At 34.6% G+C, this 19,222-nt stretch overlaps 2 protein-coding genes and 1 long non-coding RNA gene across 16 annotated transcripts in view; 1 reads left to right on the plus strand and 2 right to left on the minus strand.

Moving 5' to 3' along the window:
* LOC107074147 (Protein tyrosine phosphatase 99A) overlaps positions 1–19,222 on the minus strand; it is a 431,245-nt gene that overhangs the window by 46,784 nt on the left and 365,239 nt on the right. The window contains exons 1-3 of one of the 7 annotated variants that reach the window (XM_089177246.1): positions 18,797–18,872; positions 9,200–9,259; positions 8,548–8,942 (exon numbers count right to left, since the gene is read on the minus strand). The exons of 4 other annotated variants lie outside the window; for them this stretch is intronic. The gene's annotated coding sequence lies outside the window, so the exon portion shown is untranslated. Of the gene's footprint in view, positions 1–8,547; positions 8,947–9,199; positions 9,260–18,796; positions 18,892–19,222 lie in introns of those variants that run through there. 2 more of the 7 variants (XM_089177247.1, XM_089177248.1) reach the window with 2 other exon arrangements.
* LOC149030976 (uncharacterized) lies at positions 206–8,541 on the minus strand. Of its 2 annotated transcripts, XR_016178192.1 has the most exons (3): positions 6,934–8,541; positions 1,485–1,574; positions 206–1,415 (listed from the first exon to the last, which is right to left on the minus strand). It is a non-coding gene; the product is annotated as an uncharacterized LOC149030976 (long non-coding RNA). The 2 variants fall into 2 exon arrangements; XR_016178191.1 differs by lacking the exon at positions 6,934–8,541 and having other exon boundaries at positions 1,485–2,532.
* The window catches only part of LOC107074148 (uncharacterized), a 36,177-nt gene continuing 19,656 nt past the window's right edge, over positions 2,702–19,222 (plus strand). Inside the window, exons 1-4 of one of the 7 annotated variants that reach the window (XM_015335302.2) lie at positions 2,702–2,997; positions 3,358–4,228; positions 4,400–4,937; positions 5,287–6,603. In XM_015335302.2, the coding sequence (XP_015190788.1) occupies positions 3,498–4,223 (726 nt within the window). In that variant the 5' untranslated portion in view covers positions 2,702–2,997; positions 3,358–3,497 and the 3' untranslated portion in view covers positions 4,224–4,228; positions 4,400–4,937; positions 5,287–6,603. Of the gene's footprint in view, positions 2,998–3,357; positions 4,938–5,286; positions 6,604–13,658; positions 13,676–13,948; positions 14,086–19,222 lie in introns of those variants that run through there. The other 6 variants (XM_089177270.1, XM_089177271.1, XM_015335303.2 and 3 more) reach the window with 6 other exon arrangements.

The following is a 19,222-nucleotide window of genomic DNA, read 5'->3' on the forward strand; positions in this document are numbered from 1 at the left end:
TAAGAAGAGTAAACTATCTCTCTCACAAATATGCACCTTTCTAGGTTTTGTTCTTCTAAACTCGAAAAAAATGCAAATTGAACTGCCCACAGAGAAACGTTTAAATGCACTTAAACTTATTATTAAATTTAAACAAATCAAAAAATGCCAAATTCGAGATTTCGCTCATTTATCGGTTCTCTTGGCTTTTGTTGTTAAGCATCAATTTATGGATGGGCATATTTAAAAAATTTTGAGAGAGAAAACATTAAGGCTCTGGAAAAATGCCACGGTAGTTATGAAGCCTTTATGGAAATCAGTTCTCAGTTACTTGATGATTTTAAGTGGTGGGAAACTAATATATGTACAATAATCAAACCGATACGTATCTTGGAATTCGCACTAGAGATTTTCTCGAACTCTTTGTTAACCGGATGGGCTTATTGTCAAAATGAAAGAGTTCACGGTTACTGGTCTTACGAAGAGCGCAAATTCCATATTAATTATTTAGAAATTTTAGCAGCCTGTTTAGCTCTCAAAAGCTTCGATAACAAATCGAGTAACTGTAATATACTCTTAAGAGTTGATAATACAACTGCCATTGCATATATTAATCAAATGGGTGGAATATATAGTAAAGCAATGAGTGAATTGGCAAAGAAAATGTGGATGTGGTGCGAACGTCGCAATATTTGGCTTTTTGCTTTTTATATCCGTTCCAAAGATAATGCTAACGCTGATTTCGAATCTCGACGACTAGAATCAGAGACAGAGTATGAATTATCAGATTACGCCTTCCAAAAAATTAAAAAACTTCTTGATAAACCCGATATAGACTTATTTGGGAGCCGAGTCAATAAAAAATGTGACGCATACATTTCATAGAAAAAAGATCCAGGTTTAATTGCAATTGATGCATTTACGGTTAATTGGACGCAGCACTTCTTTTACGCTTTTCCTCCTTTTTCATTAATTTCTAAGGTCTTAATGAAAATAAACCAAGAAGGTTTACGTGGAATTTCGTAGTTCCAGACTGGCCGTAGCAAACTTGGTACCCATTGTTCATGGAGATGATTGAATCAAAACCGATAAAATTCAGTCCAAATATTAATTTACTGACTTCTTCTAACAGATAACCCCATCCACTGTGGCCACAGTTAACTTTAATAGCAGGGATTTTATCAAAAAGGCGTTCGCAAGGAGAGGAATGTCTGTCAACGTAGTAAATATAGCCCTGGCTTCGGTTACTGACTCAACGCTAAGACAGTTTGAATATCCAATCAAAAAATGGCACCAATTTTATTCTAGAAAGAAGTTGAATTGTTTGAAGTTAAATTTAACAGAAGTACAAGATTTTTTAGCAGAAGAGTTTTTGAACAGAGCTTCGTATACGTCAATTAATACTTATAGATCAGCTTTATCCTTCCTTTTTGGACCTGAAATAGCAGAAAATTCAGGGATAAAACGAATTTGCAAAGGTGCATATAAACTTCGTCCATAATTACCTAAGTATAATTCTACATGGGATCCGAAAGTTGTTCTACTTTTCCTTGGCACACAGACACCTAACAATAACATCTCCTTGGAGCAATTATCTAAAACATTAGTAACGTTGTTAGCTCTATTTACTGGACATTGTATACAAACGTTATCACTTATTAACATTAAGAATATATTGATTAAAGAAGATAAATTATAAATAAGGATTCCTGCTCAAATAAAAACTTTTGGCCCAAAAAGAAAACAGCCAGTACTGACTTCGCCATTTTTTGAAAGAAAAGAGATTTGTACTGCTCAAACATTAATGGATTATATAGAAAAAACGCGAGAAATTCGTGAAAAAATTGAAACTTTATTTTTATCACACAAAAAACCACACAAAACAGTAGGCACTCAGACATTAAGTAGGTGGATCAAAAGTGTACTAAAAGATAGTGGAATCAATACTGACGCATTTACAGCATACAGTGTTCGGCACGCTTCAACATCTGCGGTAAAACGTATGGGTGTCAATATAGACACAATTAGAGCAACAGCGGGCTGGACGAAGGCATCAGAAACCTTTGCCAAGTTTTATGACTTGAATATTACAGATGATGATAGTACATTTGCCAACGCCATACTAAAATTATAATATAAAATTACTCTAAGTTTTTCTTTTACTTTTATTCTTTGTTTTATGTAAAAGGATTAATGAATCACAAGTTTAATTATTTTAGTAAGAGTCGACTAAGTTTGTTCTATAGTTTACACTTGAGATAGGTCGATTGGGACTTTATGTAAACGATGTCGTAATGTAGCTTTAAACATCTACCATGTGATCTCGAGGAAGAGGCCCTACATACAATTTCGATTGAACTTCACTTACAGGTAAGTTCGTTTAATCGATCAATTTTTAAACGTTTAAGTAAATTTAATCTGTAACCATTTTGATTTTTGATACCTTATATAAATATGTATATATACGTATATAGATTATTTTACATATTTACAATTAATCATGAATTTCTAACTTTTTTTGTTTATTCTGGTTACGTCCCTTTACGAAATAGACATTATATTACGTGTCTCGTTCTTGATGATAGTAAAATGTAGTCATGCTTGTCATGCTTTCATCCACAACGTTCAACGCTTAAATTCAAATCTTGGCGCTCCCCGCCATCTTATCTCGACATGCGCTCTCTTTATGCCATGCGCCCTCTTTATTCATATTGTTTCGTAGTGCTGAAGCATCAACACGTTTTTCGCAACTGTTGAATAAGTAATTAAAATTTTTAAAGTAATTAATAAAGGTTTTTAAAGTTAAATTCGACATGGGAAAAAAGCGCTCAAAAACACGATCTTGATCAAGATCTCGATCACGAGATTCGAAGCGCAGGAAAGACGACAAATTGGACAAACTCAGTTCTCGCGTGGATAACCTCACAAAAATTGTTGAGGCATTGGTGGAAGTTCAAAAAGAAGAATTTTCACCAGCTAGTACTAATAAAGTACCGAGTACTGTAGAGATTATTGAAGGTAAGCTTAATTATGCTTTTAATTATTAGAAATCATCTTAACTTTCCACACGAAAGTTGGGAGGTGTTTGCCCACACGGCATCACCAGGTCCATACGACCATGGCAATTTGTTATTGAGTTCAACAAGAACACAAATATCACCAGGTCCATACGATCATGCCAATTTGTGATTAAGTTCAACAAGAACGAAAATATCACCAGGTCCATACGACCATGCCAATTTGTGACTGAGTTCAACAAGAACGCAAATATCACCAGGTCCATATGACCATGCCAATTTGTGACTGAGTTCAACAAGAACACAAGTATCACAAGTGCACAAAGAATACCTTGCTAATTTTTTATTTCGTAATTCTCAGATGCTGAAAGTAATAAAGAAAATGATCCTGATATCGGAAATACCGTGAAGGATACTTCAGAGGCTGAGCAGATCGAGAGTGACGAAAAAGACCAAGCGGGGCAAGAACCAGCTAAAGACTTCATCTTGAAGGTCTTAGGAATGGATATTGACGACTGTACGTTTAAAGACGTAAGATATCATTCAGAATTAAAAAATATCTGGTTGAAGTGGAAAACTGAGGGTCTTCCAGAGAAGAACAAGAAAGAGATACTGAAAGCCTACAATAGAAAGGATGATTTTTATACAGAATCTCCCAAATTGAACCTGGAGATAGTACCGTTGCTTGCCGACACAGCAAAAAAGCGAGATCAGCATTTTGCTGAGACTCAGAATTGTGTTGGTACGGCTATATCTGCTTTGAGTGCCGCTGTCTCCATGTTGTTAGAACAACCCGAAGAAGGAGTTGACGAGGATCTCCTTACCGACTACATAAGTCATGCCGGTCAGATCCTCATAGACGTCTTTTACCAACAGTCGGTAGCCAGGAAGTCGTTCATTACTCCGCATTTAAACAAGAACATCAAGCCGATAGTCGGCTCGATGTTATCAAATGAATGGCTATACGGTGACGACTTCAAGAACAAAGTCAAGGATGTTAAGAAGATAGAAAAGGCATGCGCGGATATTAAAGAAAGTTCTGCAGCCAAAATATCTTCTAAATCACGAGGCCAGGGAAACGGAAAATGCCCACCTGCGAATTACCGTCAGGTGGGCCAGAGCCAGAGATATCGGTCCTTGAAGTTCAAACCGAGATCACACATGACGTATCAGCGTCAGTCCAAGTCAACATCCCGGATGACGAGCCAGTCGCCATCGAGGAAGTGAAGAAGGTAAATAAAATAGCAGGTCGTTTACGATTATTTGAGGATAAGTGGAAAGAGATTACTACTGACAAATTTGTCTTAAGGGTTCATTCTGGTTTATCATTTTGAAAGAATTAATTTTTTTTTTTGCATTTTTCGAAAGTAGACTTATGTAGAATTATCATACAAAAATTTTAGAACGATCCGAGCAGTCTAAGTATATTATTTTGCGACCCAAACACATAGAGATATTACAGATAGAGGAGACAAACCATCTGCGATGGTGTAAGTGGAAATGTCTCTGCATGAATATAGCAGCAAAAAACAAAAGGTTGATATTGACCTGACAAAAACAGAATTACTAGAAAGATGTTTAAGTGGCCTCACATTTAAAATAATAATGAGTGCTTCAACAAATGCGTTTGGGCTATGGTGCCTAAACACCTATTTAATGGTAAAAAAATTGTTGAAATAGCTTTTAAATTGGCAGCTTGTATATTCAACGAAAGTTTTGATCCAATATTGAAAATAATGCACGTTTTGGTGATAAAACTTGGCCCTATCGCAGTCAATTACGCTAGTAACCGCGGCAACACGCGCGTGCGCTCAGCCAATTGTTTGAGCGGAGAAGCTTTGATAGAGGCCAGGACACAATAAAAAAAGGCTAGAGTGAAAGAAAATGAGTATTTTGAAGAAGCAGAAGGCATACTGTATGGTGCAGGCATCGCAGAATAAGGTAAAGTCAAACTTTTTAAAAATTTGTTAAAAGAAACTTTAAACGCGTTTTTCTCGAAACAACGTTTTTTCGGTTGGCGGGCATGATATCTCCGAAACTACTCAACCGATCCTTCTGAAATTTAAACCACATACTCTACACATGAATGGCTATCTCGCATGCTACAACCAAGTCAAAATATTAATTTTTACTATTTTTTTTACAAATAACTGCGAAAAAAATCAACGATTTTTTTCTTTTTCGAAAAATGGCCGTCATTTTGTTCTGTTTTCATAAAAATTGATAGTTTTAGCATACCCGATAGCCATTGTCATACTGAATTTAAAACCGTTTAATTTTTTTGTTTTAGATCACCCGTTCTTAAATTTCGATGCCCGCCAACAGCATACCTACTTTTGACGGGTTCACGTTTGTCAACCATTTTGGATGTCAAAAAACGTTAAAAACAATAAAAAAATTTTTTTCTTGTACTTATAAAGTGTATTTATCATACCCAACAACTTTCATATGTATATGTATCCTACAAAGCCTAAAAAAAAATCGTGAAAATAGCCTTTTTTTTCGGCGTATAAACCAGAATGAACCCTTAAGTTACATAAATGGATATAAGATTCCGTTTACTCAGGTACCATTTCAAAAATTTCCTGCGGGGAAAAGAATTTTTCTGTCAAAGAGACGGAAAAAATTCAGATAGAAATGGATTTATTAATGGATATTAAATAAAGGTGCAATCGAAGTATGTGAAGAGTGTGAGGGGCAATTTGTTTCTCCTTATTTTCTAGTTCCGAAACCGGATAGTTCAAATCGTTTTATATTTAATCTAAAGGAGTTAAATAAATTTATCGATCCTCCGCATTTTAAGCTAGAAGATATTAGGTCAAATTTGGGCCTCGTGTCTCCGGGAAACTTTCTGGGGACTATGGATCTCCAAGATGCATATCTGTTAGTCTCGATCCATTTAAATTATAGAAAATTCTTAAGGTTTAGATTTAAAGGAAAGCTATACCAATTTTTATGTCTTCCGTTTGGGCTATGCACTAGCCCGTACGTGTTTACAAAAATCACAAAACCGATAGTTTATATTCTTCGATCCATGGGGATGTTGCTAGTCTTATAGAACCTGAAGAAGGTCTAAGAGTCTGGAGACCAACCCGCGCTGCGCGTTATGACCGAAATGTCCACATCGCGTTTATGTGCTGCTGATCAATTCTGACTCCTAGTGATCAGTTTGCCAAAGCAATTTTAGAATAAGTATATAAGATTTATTTTTCTACAGAGATAAGGCTAATATTTACTATTTGGTAAATGAGTGCAATAAAAGTGTGCCAATGAGATCAATATTAGAAGAGATTAAAAATTATCACTTAATCTTTAAAGAACTACATTTTACTATCACCTAGAACGAGACACGTAATAAAATTGACCGATCAAACGAGCCCAAACGAGCCTTCGGCGGGCTCGTTTGATCAAGATAATATGAAATGTCTCGTTCGAAGATGATAGTCTCCCTTCCTGATCCTTACCCAAAAAAAAGTGAAATAGATAATTACAATAACCAGCGAAAAATCTTTCAAATGTCTGCCTTATCAACTGTCGATGGTAGGTTCTGCGCCTACCATGTTTGTAACGGGTAACGGGGAATCAGGGTTCGATTCCGGAGAGGGGAGCCTGAGAAACGGCTACCACATCCAAGGAAAGCAGCAGGCGCGCAAATTACCTACTCTCGGCACGGGGAGGTAGTGACGAAAAATAACGATACGGGATTCATCCGAGGCCCTGTAATCGGAATGAGTACACTTTAAATCCTTTACCATGGATCCATTGGAGGACAAGTCTGGTGCCAGTAGCCGCGGTAATTCCAGCTCCAATAGCGTATATTAAAGTTATTGCGGTTAAAAAGCTCGTAGTTGAATTTGCGTTTCATACTGTCGGTTAACCGCTCGCGATGTTTACTGGCATGATGTGGGACGTCCTACTGGTACCATTACGTACTAACCATCATAGGATCGAGTCCCAGCAGAGGGTAGAGACTATCCTTCATTGACTTTGATCATGGGTGAAGTCATAAGGCCGAAGTTGTGGATAACATCCTAACGTCGCACCTGACGTCAATCTGGGTTCTCATAGCGTTTAGCTCGTTACGCTGCATGCGTGCACATAACAAGTAATAAAAGAGAAGTAAGAGTAAAGTTATTAAACTGTTCTGAAAAAAAAAGTAATTGTCTCTACTCAGTAGAAAAACAAGCCAGATAAAGCCTAAATTACGCGCTCGACTCATCTCTTGGACTATAAATGATGCGCGCGGCGCGCTTTTGTATGGGCTGCTGACAGCGTATGTTAAATAAAAATCCGGGCTGACTAAGTTTTTTTGATTTTTCCTATTATTAAAAACTTGTATACTAATTTTGAGATTTTAGAAAACTGTTGCGACATACATGGTTTTTTCACAACTTTGAAGCCGTCCCCCCGCTAATCGCAAAAGGAACTGGCTGACTGAGGGCAGGCTATTGCTATACCCTCTAAATACTACATAATATCGAAATATCAGGTTTTAGAAAACTGTTGCATTTTCTTACCACTCAGCTCTCAGACTATAATCTGGAACAAACTTCGGCGGGCTCGTTTGATCGGTCAATTATGATATGAATAATAACATATTGTTGATGAAGTAAGTAATAATTATCTATATTTTCTTGTTTAATTCCTTTGTTAGTTTATTTGATTCGTTGATTTTCACGCTACGATTAATTTTCCGAAATTTTACGTCAAACGCAGTTTTTATTTTCTTTTTCTCTCTCTCTCTCTCTCTCTCTCGCCCATATGCATACTCAACAATCCCATGGTATACATACGTCTAAAGGAAGAGCCACGAAATCGGTGTTCGCATGAGAGGCCACGTTCGGATTACGTTCGTCGGTTTATTTCGGTGAAACACTATCGGAAGTTGAAATTTGCCTGCCGAGCGGAAATTCCACCTACAATTGACACGTGAATAGTCGCGTTATCTAGACGCGTGTACGTAGATACACGACAGACAGACTGTCAGAGAGAGAGAGAGGGAGGGGGTGAAAGAGAGAAGAGATGAAAAGGGATGCTGAGCTGAATCACAAAACAAACGTCGACGAATGCATCAACGAGAAAAGCGACGCGTTGCTCGGTTGTGAGCTTGGACAGTACATATATATAGTATTGTATCTCTGCGTGTCGTTTATTTCGGAAAGCCCATACTTTCACATTTTAATCATAGATCGATTTCAATGAATTTCGTTAAACTGAACTTTATGAACTTTCAAATTGTTTTTTATAATTTTTTAAAAATATCTTTTCTATTATTCAATTGACTCTTTTATTCAAATAACATACGTTCTATAAAAATAAAAAAATAAACCAAAAAATAAAAGAAAAATAAGAATTATTCTGAAAAATGAACGTCTAACTAAATATATGCAGGGTATTCAAAAAAAAACCATTTAATATTTATATGGTATATATTATACATTGTATTGATCAGTAAAAAAAGCTTTAGTAAACATAGATTAAAAATTTATATTAACAATGTAAATAAGATAGAAATAGATTGAAATCTCGTTTAGCTCGTTAGATCACTTACACGCATGGGGCATCATGATGCGTTATCCGAGTGTGGACGTTGTTCTTGCCCGTTTCGGAAGTACATACAATGCCATCATATCAAATCTGGTCTCTGGCTGCGTACCGTTTCGTAACTGCTCCAAACATGGGGATCTCGGCTGGTCCAGCCTCCTATCAGAACCTCCGTTTCGCATCTGCTCTAATAACGTATGGCCAGAGAAGTTCTCTCTCTCTCTCTCTCTATATATATATATATATATCTCTTGCTCTGGCTGCATCATACACATTCGCATATGAATGTGTATGCGTACGAGTTTGAGCGCATCTCTCTATATTACAGAGCATGATTTACATGCCGTCTGCGGCAATATGTCACAGGCGGTATGAAGGCGATGATACACCATAAAATTCCATCTATAAAAATAGATCTTCGATTATACGTGGAAAAATTCAATTTTCCTTTTTTCGAAATTCTTGGAAAATAGTTAAATATGATAAATATATTTTATATACGTATTATAATTTTATATTAAAGAAATATATATGTAGGATATATCGATAACAAGTAATTTATTCTCAAATTACTGTAAATACTTAATGATATCTACCTAAATATATCTTGAGTAATAAGGTTAAGTATAAAAACTTGATAGAAAAGTGAAAACATGTACCTTTTTCATCTTTAATGAGAATTTCGACATATCCAGATCCGATTAAAGGTAAAACATCTTCTGTAAAAATATCAAACGATACTCTGTATATAAATATATACATCAAAGTAAGAATTCAATGCTAAGGTAATCACGTAAATGTACGACTTGGTAGATTTTCGCATTTTCTTTTGCGAAAGTATACGAAATACCGAAAGTATGTCGATCGATCGTTTCGAAGTACGGGAAACGATAAACACGTCGTAGGTAACTTGAACGACGTAATACGAAAGGGGTAGCAAGCAGTTCTAGGAAATCGTTGGAATAGGCGTCAGGTGTGGCACCTTGACTGGCAATTTGGTCAGGAGCCTATTATTTAGTTCTTATTCAATCTCATGGCCCGTGACTGAATAAATCGACACCATTTCCTCATGAATCGCCGACTTTATATCTTTCTTTCTTCTTATTTCACGGAGAGAAACCTCTTACTCTTCCAACCTGAAATCACCCTAAACCTTCCCTTCCTCTTCTTCTTCTTCTTTTTGTCGAAGACTCCTAGATTCCTCTTAGTCGCCCCCTTTACTCTTCTACCTTTTTTCTTTCTTTCTCTCCTTCTCTCTCTCTCTTTCACTTGCACTCACTATTCTTGATCCGATTCTAACTCGTTTCTTAGATACGATAAACGAAGGTACTTCTTTATCTAACTCAAAAGCTATTATATACAGGGTAAATCACGGAACTTGACGTTTCAAAATAATTCGTAAAAGATATACATTGCATGAAAAGCTTTTTCCTACATAGTTAAACTATATTAGTTAATGGATGTAATGATAAACAAAAATTTGTTTTAAGTTCATTTTTTTGTGAGATATCAAGGTCATCGGTTTTTTCTTAAATGGAATGTCTAGTTTTTTTTCCGCATACTGATAAAGAATCAAATTTTGCATACAAAATTATCATACTATGTCGAGCCTAAAATTAATAATTGTTGAGATATTCACAAATAAGTTATTTGGCATTGCATTGCAAATTCAACGGGTCTGTAATCACGATTTCATTCAGAAATTATTCATAAGTTGTGAAAAATGTAAATTAAAAAAATTACATCCGCCCTCCTAATATACTTTAATTATATTATATTATATATTATCCTCCCGTTAATATAGTTTAATTATACAGGAAAAATTTTTTCATACAATATAAATATATTTTTCGAGTCATTTAACTGCTTCGTTGGCATGGACGTGTTATCTCGTGACGACGAAACTGCTTGTACAAGGTCAATTGTCAATTGTACAAGGTTTATTATATACTCTTACCAAAATTATCGCTTTTTCGAATAAAAGTTCTAAATCTAATAATGGAGCAGTCGAGATATGCCTGTGGCAATACACGAACGGTACCGCAGCGCGGCATAATACGTCTGTGATTTTCTACAATCAGTTTTATTGTTGCGGGATAACTCGTCTGTGACCCGATACAAGCAGTATCGTCGTCGCGAGATAATATGTCCATGACAACGAAGCGGTTAAAACGTCACGTTTCGTGATTCACCCTAATAGTTATATAAGGTGAATATATATAAAAGGTGAATATATATAAAAGGTTAGATACAATTTGCGAAATTTTTTTTTACTAAAATACTGTAAATTGATATACATATGTACGTGTTGTATTAAGGACAACGAAGTTAAAGGGAGCTATTGAACTCTTTGCTAAAATGATCTACATGAAGGGCAAAGATGTTGTACTGGTATAAGGAGAGAGAGAGAGAGAGAGAGAGAGAGAGAGAGAAAGAAAGATAGAAAGATAGAGAGGAATAGAGGATAGATCGCTTTGACTTCAAAGGAGAAATTGACTTGCGACATCCTTGGCTACATGGTATACTATAATCCATGCATCGTTGCATCTCCTTCTCTCCATGTTAGATGTGCTTCCCTTAGGTTATTCGTATTATAAACGATACCGTTAATTTCCTCTGAAAGAAACCCACTACTTATTAATCTGGATTATTTTTTTCTCATTATTCGAATTATCTTTCTTTCGTGCGGCAAATAAATATGTGGGCCGCTTATTTTGAAAGTGGCCTAACTCTATTTTCCAAAAAAATTGAGTTAGCTAACGTAATAGTTACATTTTTATATGATCTTTTCATTTTGAAGCAATTTGTTACAAATATATTTCAAATCATGAAGATATTGTAACAAGAAAATTTGCCGATCGACAAAATGATGAAAAGTTTATCTTGAAAGTGGTCTAACTCTATTCGTCATTTATTATTTTCCGGTTGCACCTGGTTATTGTACAACTTCATGTTATATATTAATAAAGTTTTTGAGATTGCATATATTCCGAGTAAATACGATAATACTTTATTATAAATAAAATGAGACAAGAAGATTTTGTGATAACAAAATTATTAGAAGACGCAATTTCTCAAAGGGTAAAGAGTTATGATGAAGAATCAATAAATTGGTTAAAAATATGTTCGGTGTGTTTTGTCAGAAATGAACCGTATAAAATTTTCTATAGAACATCAATGAATAGAATAAAAATTTTAAAGGCCTGAATTTATTACCACGTCAGAGTAGACCAGAAAAGTTCGAAAATATTGTATTGACACTATTATATAAAAATATCAGACAAATTACAACAGCAAAATTCAAGGACCTAATGGACTATTACGATATATACCACCAGAATATCATAATTTCTTCAAATCCCTTTCATACACACGCAAAATGTAAATGAACAGTAAGTTATTTTGTAATTGATATTATTAAAAAATATTTTGAATCGCATAAATTATGTTTCTGAAGTGTTTTAAAGATATTTAAAATAAATTGAGTATTGTTTTTTTTTCAATTTGAAGCAACTTAAATTATGTTGAATGGAGTTAAGTCCCTTCGAAATTTTATAACAAATCAAATTGTTGAATTTAACAGTAGCCTAACTCCATTTGTGGTTAGAAAACTCATATTATTCACTTAATAATTGCTACTATTTTAATAGAAAATATAAATTTAACATCTTTAGATACACTTAAGCAGTATAACTCGTTAGTATCTTGTAAGTATATTTTTGATTGCATTGAAACGCAAACTCTTCAATATCTAGATTCGAACATAAATGGAGTTAGGCCACTTTTAAAATAAGCGACTCATGTATAGAAACGGACGTAACGTACAAAATGCGATTAATTCGAATAAATATAGGGAAAAAGAAAATTTTGGATAAGAATAAATATAGTATTAATGATCGCGTTTGCACGTTCGAAAAACGATTCGATGGATTTCGTCGTCTCATGGAAAAGAATGTTACGAGCCAAAGCCGTTAGCGGTGGTTCGGAACAAAAGTCGATTCTCGATTTCCACTAGCGGTAGATATGATATTCTAGTAAATGAGAGCCTGGATTAGAGCTGCTATTCACCAAAAAGAGAGAGAAAAAGAGAGAGAGACAGAATTTCTCTTTGCTTTGCCACGGTAACTACAATTCGACGAGAATGGATAAAAAAAAGAGAAAGAGAAAGAAGAGAAAGAGAGAGAACAAACGTGTATATAGCTGCTGGCAGAGAAGCAACCTAGAGGTACACTAAAAAGGGAAAGAGGAAAGGGGAGGAGTGGGAAAAGGGAAAGGCAAAGGAAAACGAATAAAAGTTTTCCGATCCCGAAAACTTTTTATGGCACCATTTTTGCTCGACTTTTTGTCGGGACAGTAAACGAAGCTCGATTCTTAATAACGAAGGAGACCATTCCGCGATATTGTTACGGCGTTCAAAATCTTCCACCAAAAAAGTGGAAGAAGAGGAAGAGAGTAGGGATGAGATATTCACGAAGATACTTTTCATGAGTTTCTACTTGCCCTATACTCTTTTTTTTTTTTTTTTTTTTAAACATTTCAAAGACAAAAGATATCTTATGCTTGTCTAATTTAAATACGAATTGTTTCTAAATATTAAGATGAGTTTTTTACGTTTCATTCCACGTCGCTCTTCTTTTTACAGGTTTCAATATTGTTCCTTTTTTTGTTAGAATAAGTAATGAAATTTATTGCAACGGAAAATTACTGACCGTGTTAACTAGCGATAAAGATTACTCAAGGATAGATTTTCACTAAAAGGATAACTATTATGTGCCCATAATTATGAAAGTGGTCTAAGTCAAAATTGAAAAAAAAATGAGTTTATCAGATATTTCACACCACATTATTTTAAACTAAATTAATTCAATGTAATTTTCACGATATTGTCAAAAATGAACCGTTAGATATTGTTTGTTATTTAAATAATATATAGAATTCATTTAATGTTCAAATGTAACTCTTATTAAAGAGTTATATATTTATATCTCGAAACAAAAGATATATGATTTAGACTACTTTCATAATTATGGGTACATATGATATTTTCTTAATATTAATTTACAACGGGACATTTTCGTCGACAAAAATAAATGATTTTCTTGGTATGTCTATCTATAGCTATCGCGTTCAACATTTCATCTTGCTTGCTTGAATTTGGAATGTGGGAGTTTTCGTTAGTTACCCCCACTCCAAGGTCATACTGATGCCCTTTGGTGGAAAAAGACTTATAAATAACGAGGGAAGTCCTCTACAACTCATGATTAATTGATTCAGGTTCATTCTCATAATTGTTAGGTGAACTCATACCTACATCAGTTAGGTGAGCACAACGCTGATCTGCTGTATAACAAGAGTATTAAAATATATCTTCAATAATAATTCATTAAAACTGAAGTGTATTTTTTCAGGATCAACACCCTCCGTCTTTACAACGTGGAAGTAAAAAAGGATAGCATTCTTTTTCCGAACAGAGTAAGAAAGAGCGTGCATTATACGAAAGTGAGAACCAGCCCATGTTCATACAACCACGCAAATGTTATTATTTTTAATATTATTCCTAGCATCATTATTTTTATTTATAATATCTTAACATTTATTATTATTATTATTATTATTATTATTATTATTATTATTATTATTATTATTTTTACTATTATTACTGTAACTGTTATATAAACAAAATACATTTATTAAATAAATTTAAAGATATATATCCAAAGTTTTTCAAATACCACTTTATCACAGTATTGTATATTTTCTTTTCTATTTTATTTTTATTTTTTTTAATTATTCTATCTATCAATCATACTCAAATACTATACAACACTGTCGCTATACACTTCTATCGCATTTCATCTAGATTTTTATCGTTCGATCGTTTCACCATACATCTCGTATACACATATATACGTATACGTATACGTACGCATCTATGTACGATCACGGCCACACGTCACACGTTTATGTCAAACGATGTGCTGCGCGCGTCATTATTTCGCGTCACACGGAGGCGCGAAATTAATGGACGAAACGCAAGGCACGCGCGACACGTTTTTGACTTTCGAGTGTAAATTACTATTGACATTTTCAGAGAACAAGCAGAATTTGACCGAATATATATACATAACATACACGTATGAGAAATACTAAAATAAACATCGTGAAACAAAATAAGTCTCGTTTAAACATGTCTTTCTCTCTCTCTTTCTCTCTTCCTCTCCCTATTTTTCTCTCTTTGACACATAATAGGGAGGTAAAAATATATATATATCTACGGAGAAATTAACGAGCAAATAAATTCGAGAGATATTATCTTGTAGAAACAAATTTGGAATTCGTAAGTACGAATTCATTTCGGGCGTTTATCGAATGTCTTTCTTCTCTTGATTTACGACTACGATTGAGAATAGAAATAATGTTCTCACGTTTTAAAGAAAAAAAAAGATAGATAGATAAAGAGAGAGAGAGAGAGAGAGAGAGAGAAACAGATGCTATTTTCATTGGCATATTTCACGAGCCATTTGGTAGAAAAGTTTTTATCGGTGAATCGTTCCCGCGAATCGCTTTACAATCAAATAAAAAGGGTATATACGTGTGTATATGTATATGAAAGTAAAAGAAGAAAAAAAAGAAAAAGAACAAAGAAAAAGAAATCGATCGCTATAAGATTAAATAATATTCTAACAAGACTACAAGAACGAGAAGATGGCAGAACTTCATAAATTCTCCATAGAATTATTCAACGACACCGACGAATAGTAGTAGTAGTAGTGTAGAAGTAGTATTAGTAGTAGTAGTAGTAGTAGTAGTGTAGAAGTAGTTTAGAAGTAGTAGTAGTAGTAGTAGTAGTGTAGAAGTAGTTTAGAAGTAGTAGTAGTAGTGTAGTGTAGTAGTAGTAGTAGTAGTAGTAGTAGTAGTAGTAGTAGTAGTAGTAGTAGTGTTGTAGTAGTAGTAGTAGTAGTAGTAGTAGTAGTAGTAGTAGTAGTAGTAGTAGTAGTAGTAGTACGAAGAGAAGATGGAGGAAAAGAGAACACTCGGCACAATCAGTCCCTAATGATTTGAAACTGAGAGTGCAGTTGTCGATTTCGCGCGAAATAATCGACCTCGTTCGAGCGGAAGTCTTTCCATAGCACGAACATGCGTTTCGTTCTTCGACAATTTGGTTCATTTTTAGAAACGAATGGTTCAAATTCTATCCCCTTTTTTTTATTCGAATTCTTACGATTTCTTCATATTATTTTTCATTATTTACATTTTTTATAATAATTTGTAATAAAGTCAAGGTTTTTATATCAGCTACAAAAGTCGTCGCGTGAATGAAAAAAGAAAAAAAGAAGAATATATATATATATATATGGGATTCTTGATAAAAATTGGATCGCCGAACTGACTGGACCGGGATTCGAACCACGGATCTTTCGCTTTCCGGGCGACTGCTCTTTTAACCAATTGAGCTATCCAGGGCCCACCGACCAATCCTTCTCACGAATGCCCAATAAGTTTGGCATGGAGGCGCTCGTCCCACATATATATATATATTAGGTTGGGGAAAAAGTCATCCATTATTTTTACGTTAACTTCAAGCTTTTATTTAACATATTTTGGATTATCTGATTTTGATCAAATACGCACCGTTTTGTTCTTTAATTTGTTGTTATTCTAAAGGTAGCTTTATAATGCCTGTCTCATAAAAGTCTTAGTCCCTATTTGCGAAAAACTCTACTAATCGATTTTTGCAATCTTCTTTTAATGCCAAATTTTTATCAATTATTATCACCTATCTTATTCAAAGTTTTAGTCCGGGAGCTAGCAACGTTTTCGAGAGAGAATTGTAGGTAAGTTGATTTTTTGATATGTCGTTCTTCTTGATCTTTCGGTTAGCACCTGCACTGCTTGGCTGGCGGTAGGTCTTGCTTTTTACTAGTGCGCATCCTACCTGTACAGGTAATAATCCTAGATTTTAAAAGAATTTTAAGAAGCCTAATTTTCTATTTATTGACTTTAGATAGATTTATTAAACATAAATTTTTTATTGCAATGCATTTTTCTCATTGCTAAATATTTGCCATATGCGATTTTTTTTTTAATAAAAAATTAAAAGTATCTTGGTATGCATGTAATTTTAATATTATGTTATTTAAGTATACAGAAACCTAAAATTAATTTGCCAAGTGGTTATTCGGTTGTTAAACCTAGAATAAGAACGGCAAACTTATGAAAAGTATTGCAGTATGATGCTGTAGTTGTTATGTTCCTTTGATCATTGAGATAGTTTGGGAATTTATAGCCCTTTGGAATTTCTTAATATTTAGGTAAACTATACCTTATATCTGCTGCCTATTGTATTTTATAATATTTTATTTCATAGGCTTATCGCAGGATCTGTTTCACAGAAATTGAATATTATAAAAAATAACAAATATAAAGTTTATCGTCTACAAAAGATTTGGTACTGAACACCATCTTGTAAACTTGCCAGTTGCGCTACCGAGGCTGTTTATCTCTTTTGCATTCAGAACTGTCTCTCTCTAACTACAGCATCATACTGCAATACTTTTCATAAGTTTGCCGTTCTTATTCTAGGTTTAACAACCGAATAAACACTTGGCAAATTAATTTTAGATTTCTGTATACTTAAATAACATAATATTAAAATTACATGCATACCAAGATACTTGTAATTTTTTATTAAAAAAAAAAATCAAATATGGCAGATATTTAGTAATGGGAAAAGTTCATGGCAATAAAAAGTTTATGTTTAATAAATCTATCTAAAGTCAATAAATAGAAAATTAGGCTTCTCAAAATTCTTTTAAAATCTAGGATTATTACCTGTATAGGTAGGATGCGCACTAGTAAAAAGCAAGACCTACCGCCAGCCAAGTAGTGCAGGTTCTAACCGAAAGATCAAGAAGAACGACATATCAAAAAATCAGCTTACCCACAATTCTCTCTCGAAAACGTTGCTAGCTCCCGGACTATTTGCAATGCAAGAAAAATGTGGTAATCCCTTAGTACAAAGTTTGGATTATATGATGGATGCATCAAAATTTCCCAACCAAGCTCTAGGAGCTTCTGGGGAGTCACTATAGACATGTGTGACTAGGCGTTGTTCTGATGGAACACAACATCTCTCCTGTTAGACAATTCCGGCCGTTTCTGATCAATCGCTTGCTTTAAACGGTCCAATTGTTGAAAGTAAAGATTCGAATTTAGTGTTTGGCCATATTTAAGCAACTCCTAATAAATAATTGTTTTCCAGTCCCGCCAAGTGCACAGCAGAACAGTTTGAGCTGCTTCATCACCACGATCGTTTTCGCACAATGTTGTCGTATGTGATCCATTTCTCATCTCCAGCCCCTATTCGTTTAAGAAATGGGTTGAATTCATTCCGTTTGGCTAAGGCTTCGCAGGTGGAAACTCGATCCATCATTTATTTTTGTGTTAACTAGTGTAACATCCAAAAATCCAGCTTTTTTTTGAATCCAGCTTTTTGCAAAGAGTTTAAAACTGTTTTATGATCGATCTTTAGCTTCTGGGCAATGCTAGGGTCTACCTGTGAGAGGTACATATTTAACATCAAAAATATCTGGACGGAATCGACGAAACAAAACTTGCACGTAATTATGTGTTAAAGTATTGAGAGCATAAACACCATTCACAATTTCAGCTGCCTGGCTTGCATTTTCGTCTTTATAAAAGGAAAACGTGTGAAATGTACCGAATTTTATTTTTGTTGACTTTCATTTTTAACATACTGTAACTCAACACTGAATGGACCAAACAAAAAACAGTAAAGGAATTTTTGTTAGCTCTAAATGTCACCTTTCTAACAAACATAAATTTGAAATTGTTTAATTGATATTTTATAAGATATCAATAACTAAGGTCATCTAACAAAAAAATAATGGATTACTTTTTCCTCAACCTAATACATAAATTTTAACGTACTGTGTAATTAAAGCGAAGAGGAATGTCGTTGAGGAGTTAGGGTAGTCCGAGCAAAGAGTGACTACTCCACTTATTCGAAACACGTAACAGGTCGAAGGTAGGCGATCGTTTATCTCCCATTTCGTCCTTAAAATGGATGCGAATTTCGTTGAAGCTTCCCGTCGCATTAGCTCGGTAACATAGGTAGACACAAACGCAAGTAGGTAGGATGGATACACACACACACACACACACACACACACACACACACACACACACACACACACACACACACACACATGTACAAAGTGAAAGAGGATACCCACACGATGCCAAGATGAAATAGTACTTCGATCAGGACAGGTGGTAAACGGTTTTAACGTCTCCCACTTTGGAGGCCTCTCTCGACACGCTGCTCGGTGGTCGACGAAATCCGTCGAACTAAATCATGCCGGATGTCGGCATTTATGTAAATAGCTTAGCCACGGCTTGTTAGATCCATAATACTCTTCAAGTGAAATCTCCATATGAATATTGTTCGCTAATGCTCTACTACCTATATACATCGTATCGAAGCCGTTCATATGTTAATGTTTCTAGCGTAAGGCACGCGAGCGAGAGTTTGACCGCGTGGCTACCTCCAAATGTGTAAATTAGGATGAGTCAAACGTAGAAGAATTTTCTTTATATTTATACTATCCTATACTGGGTATATTGAAATAGATCAACTAACTGTTTCCGGGACGGTGTTG

The sequence above is a fragment of the Polistes dominula genome, unplaced genomic scaffold, assembly GCF_049000335.1.
Source record: "Polistes dominula isolate Pdom_NZ unplaced genomic scaffold, Pdom_raw_medaka contig_20, whole genome shotgun sequence".
Lineage (NCBI taxonomy): Eukaryota > Metazoa > Arthropoda > Insecta > Hymenoptera > Vespidae > Polistes > Polistes dominula.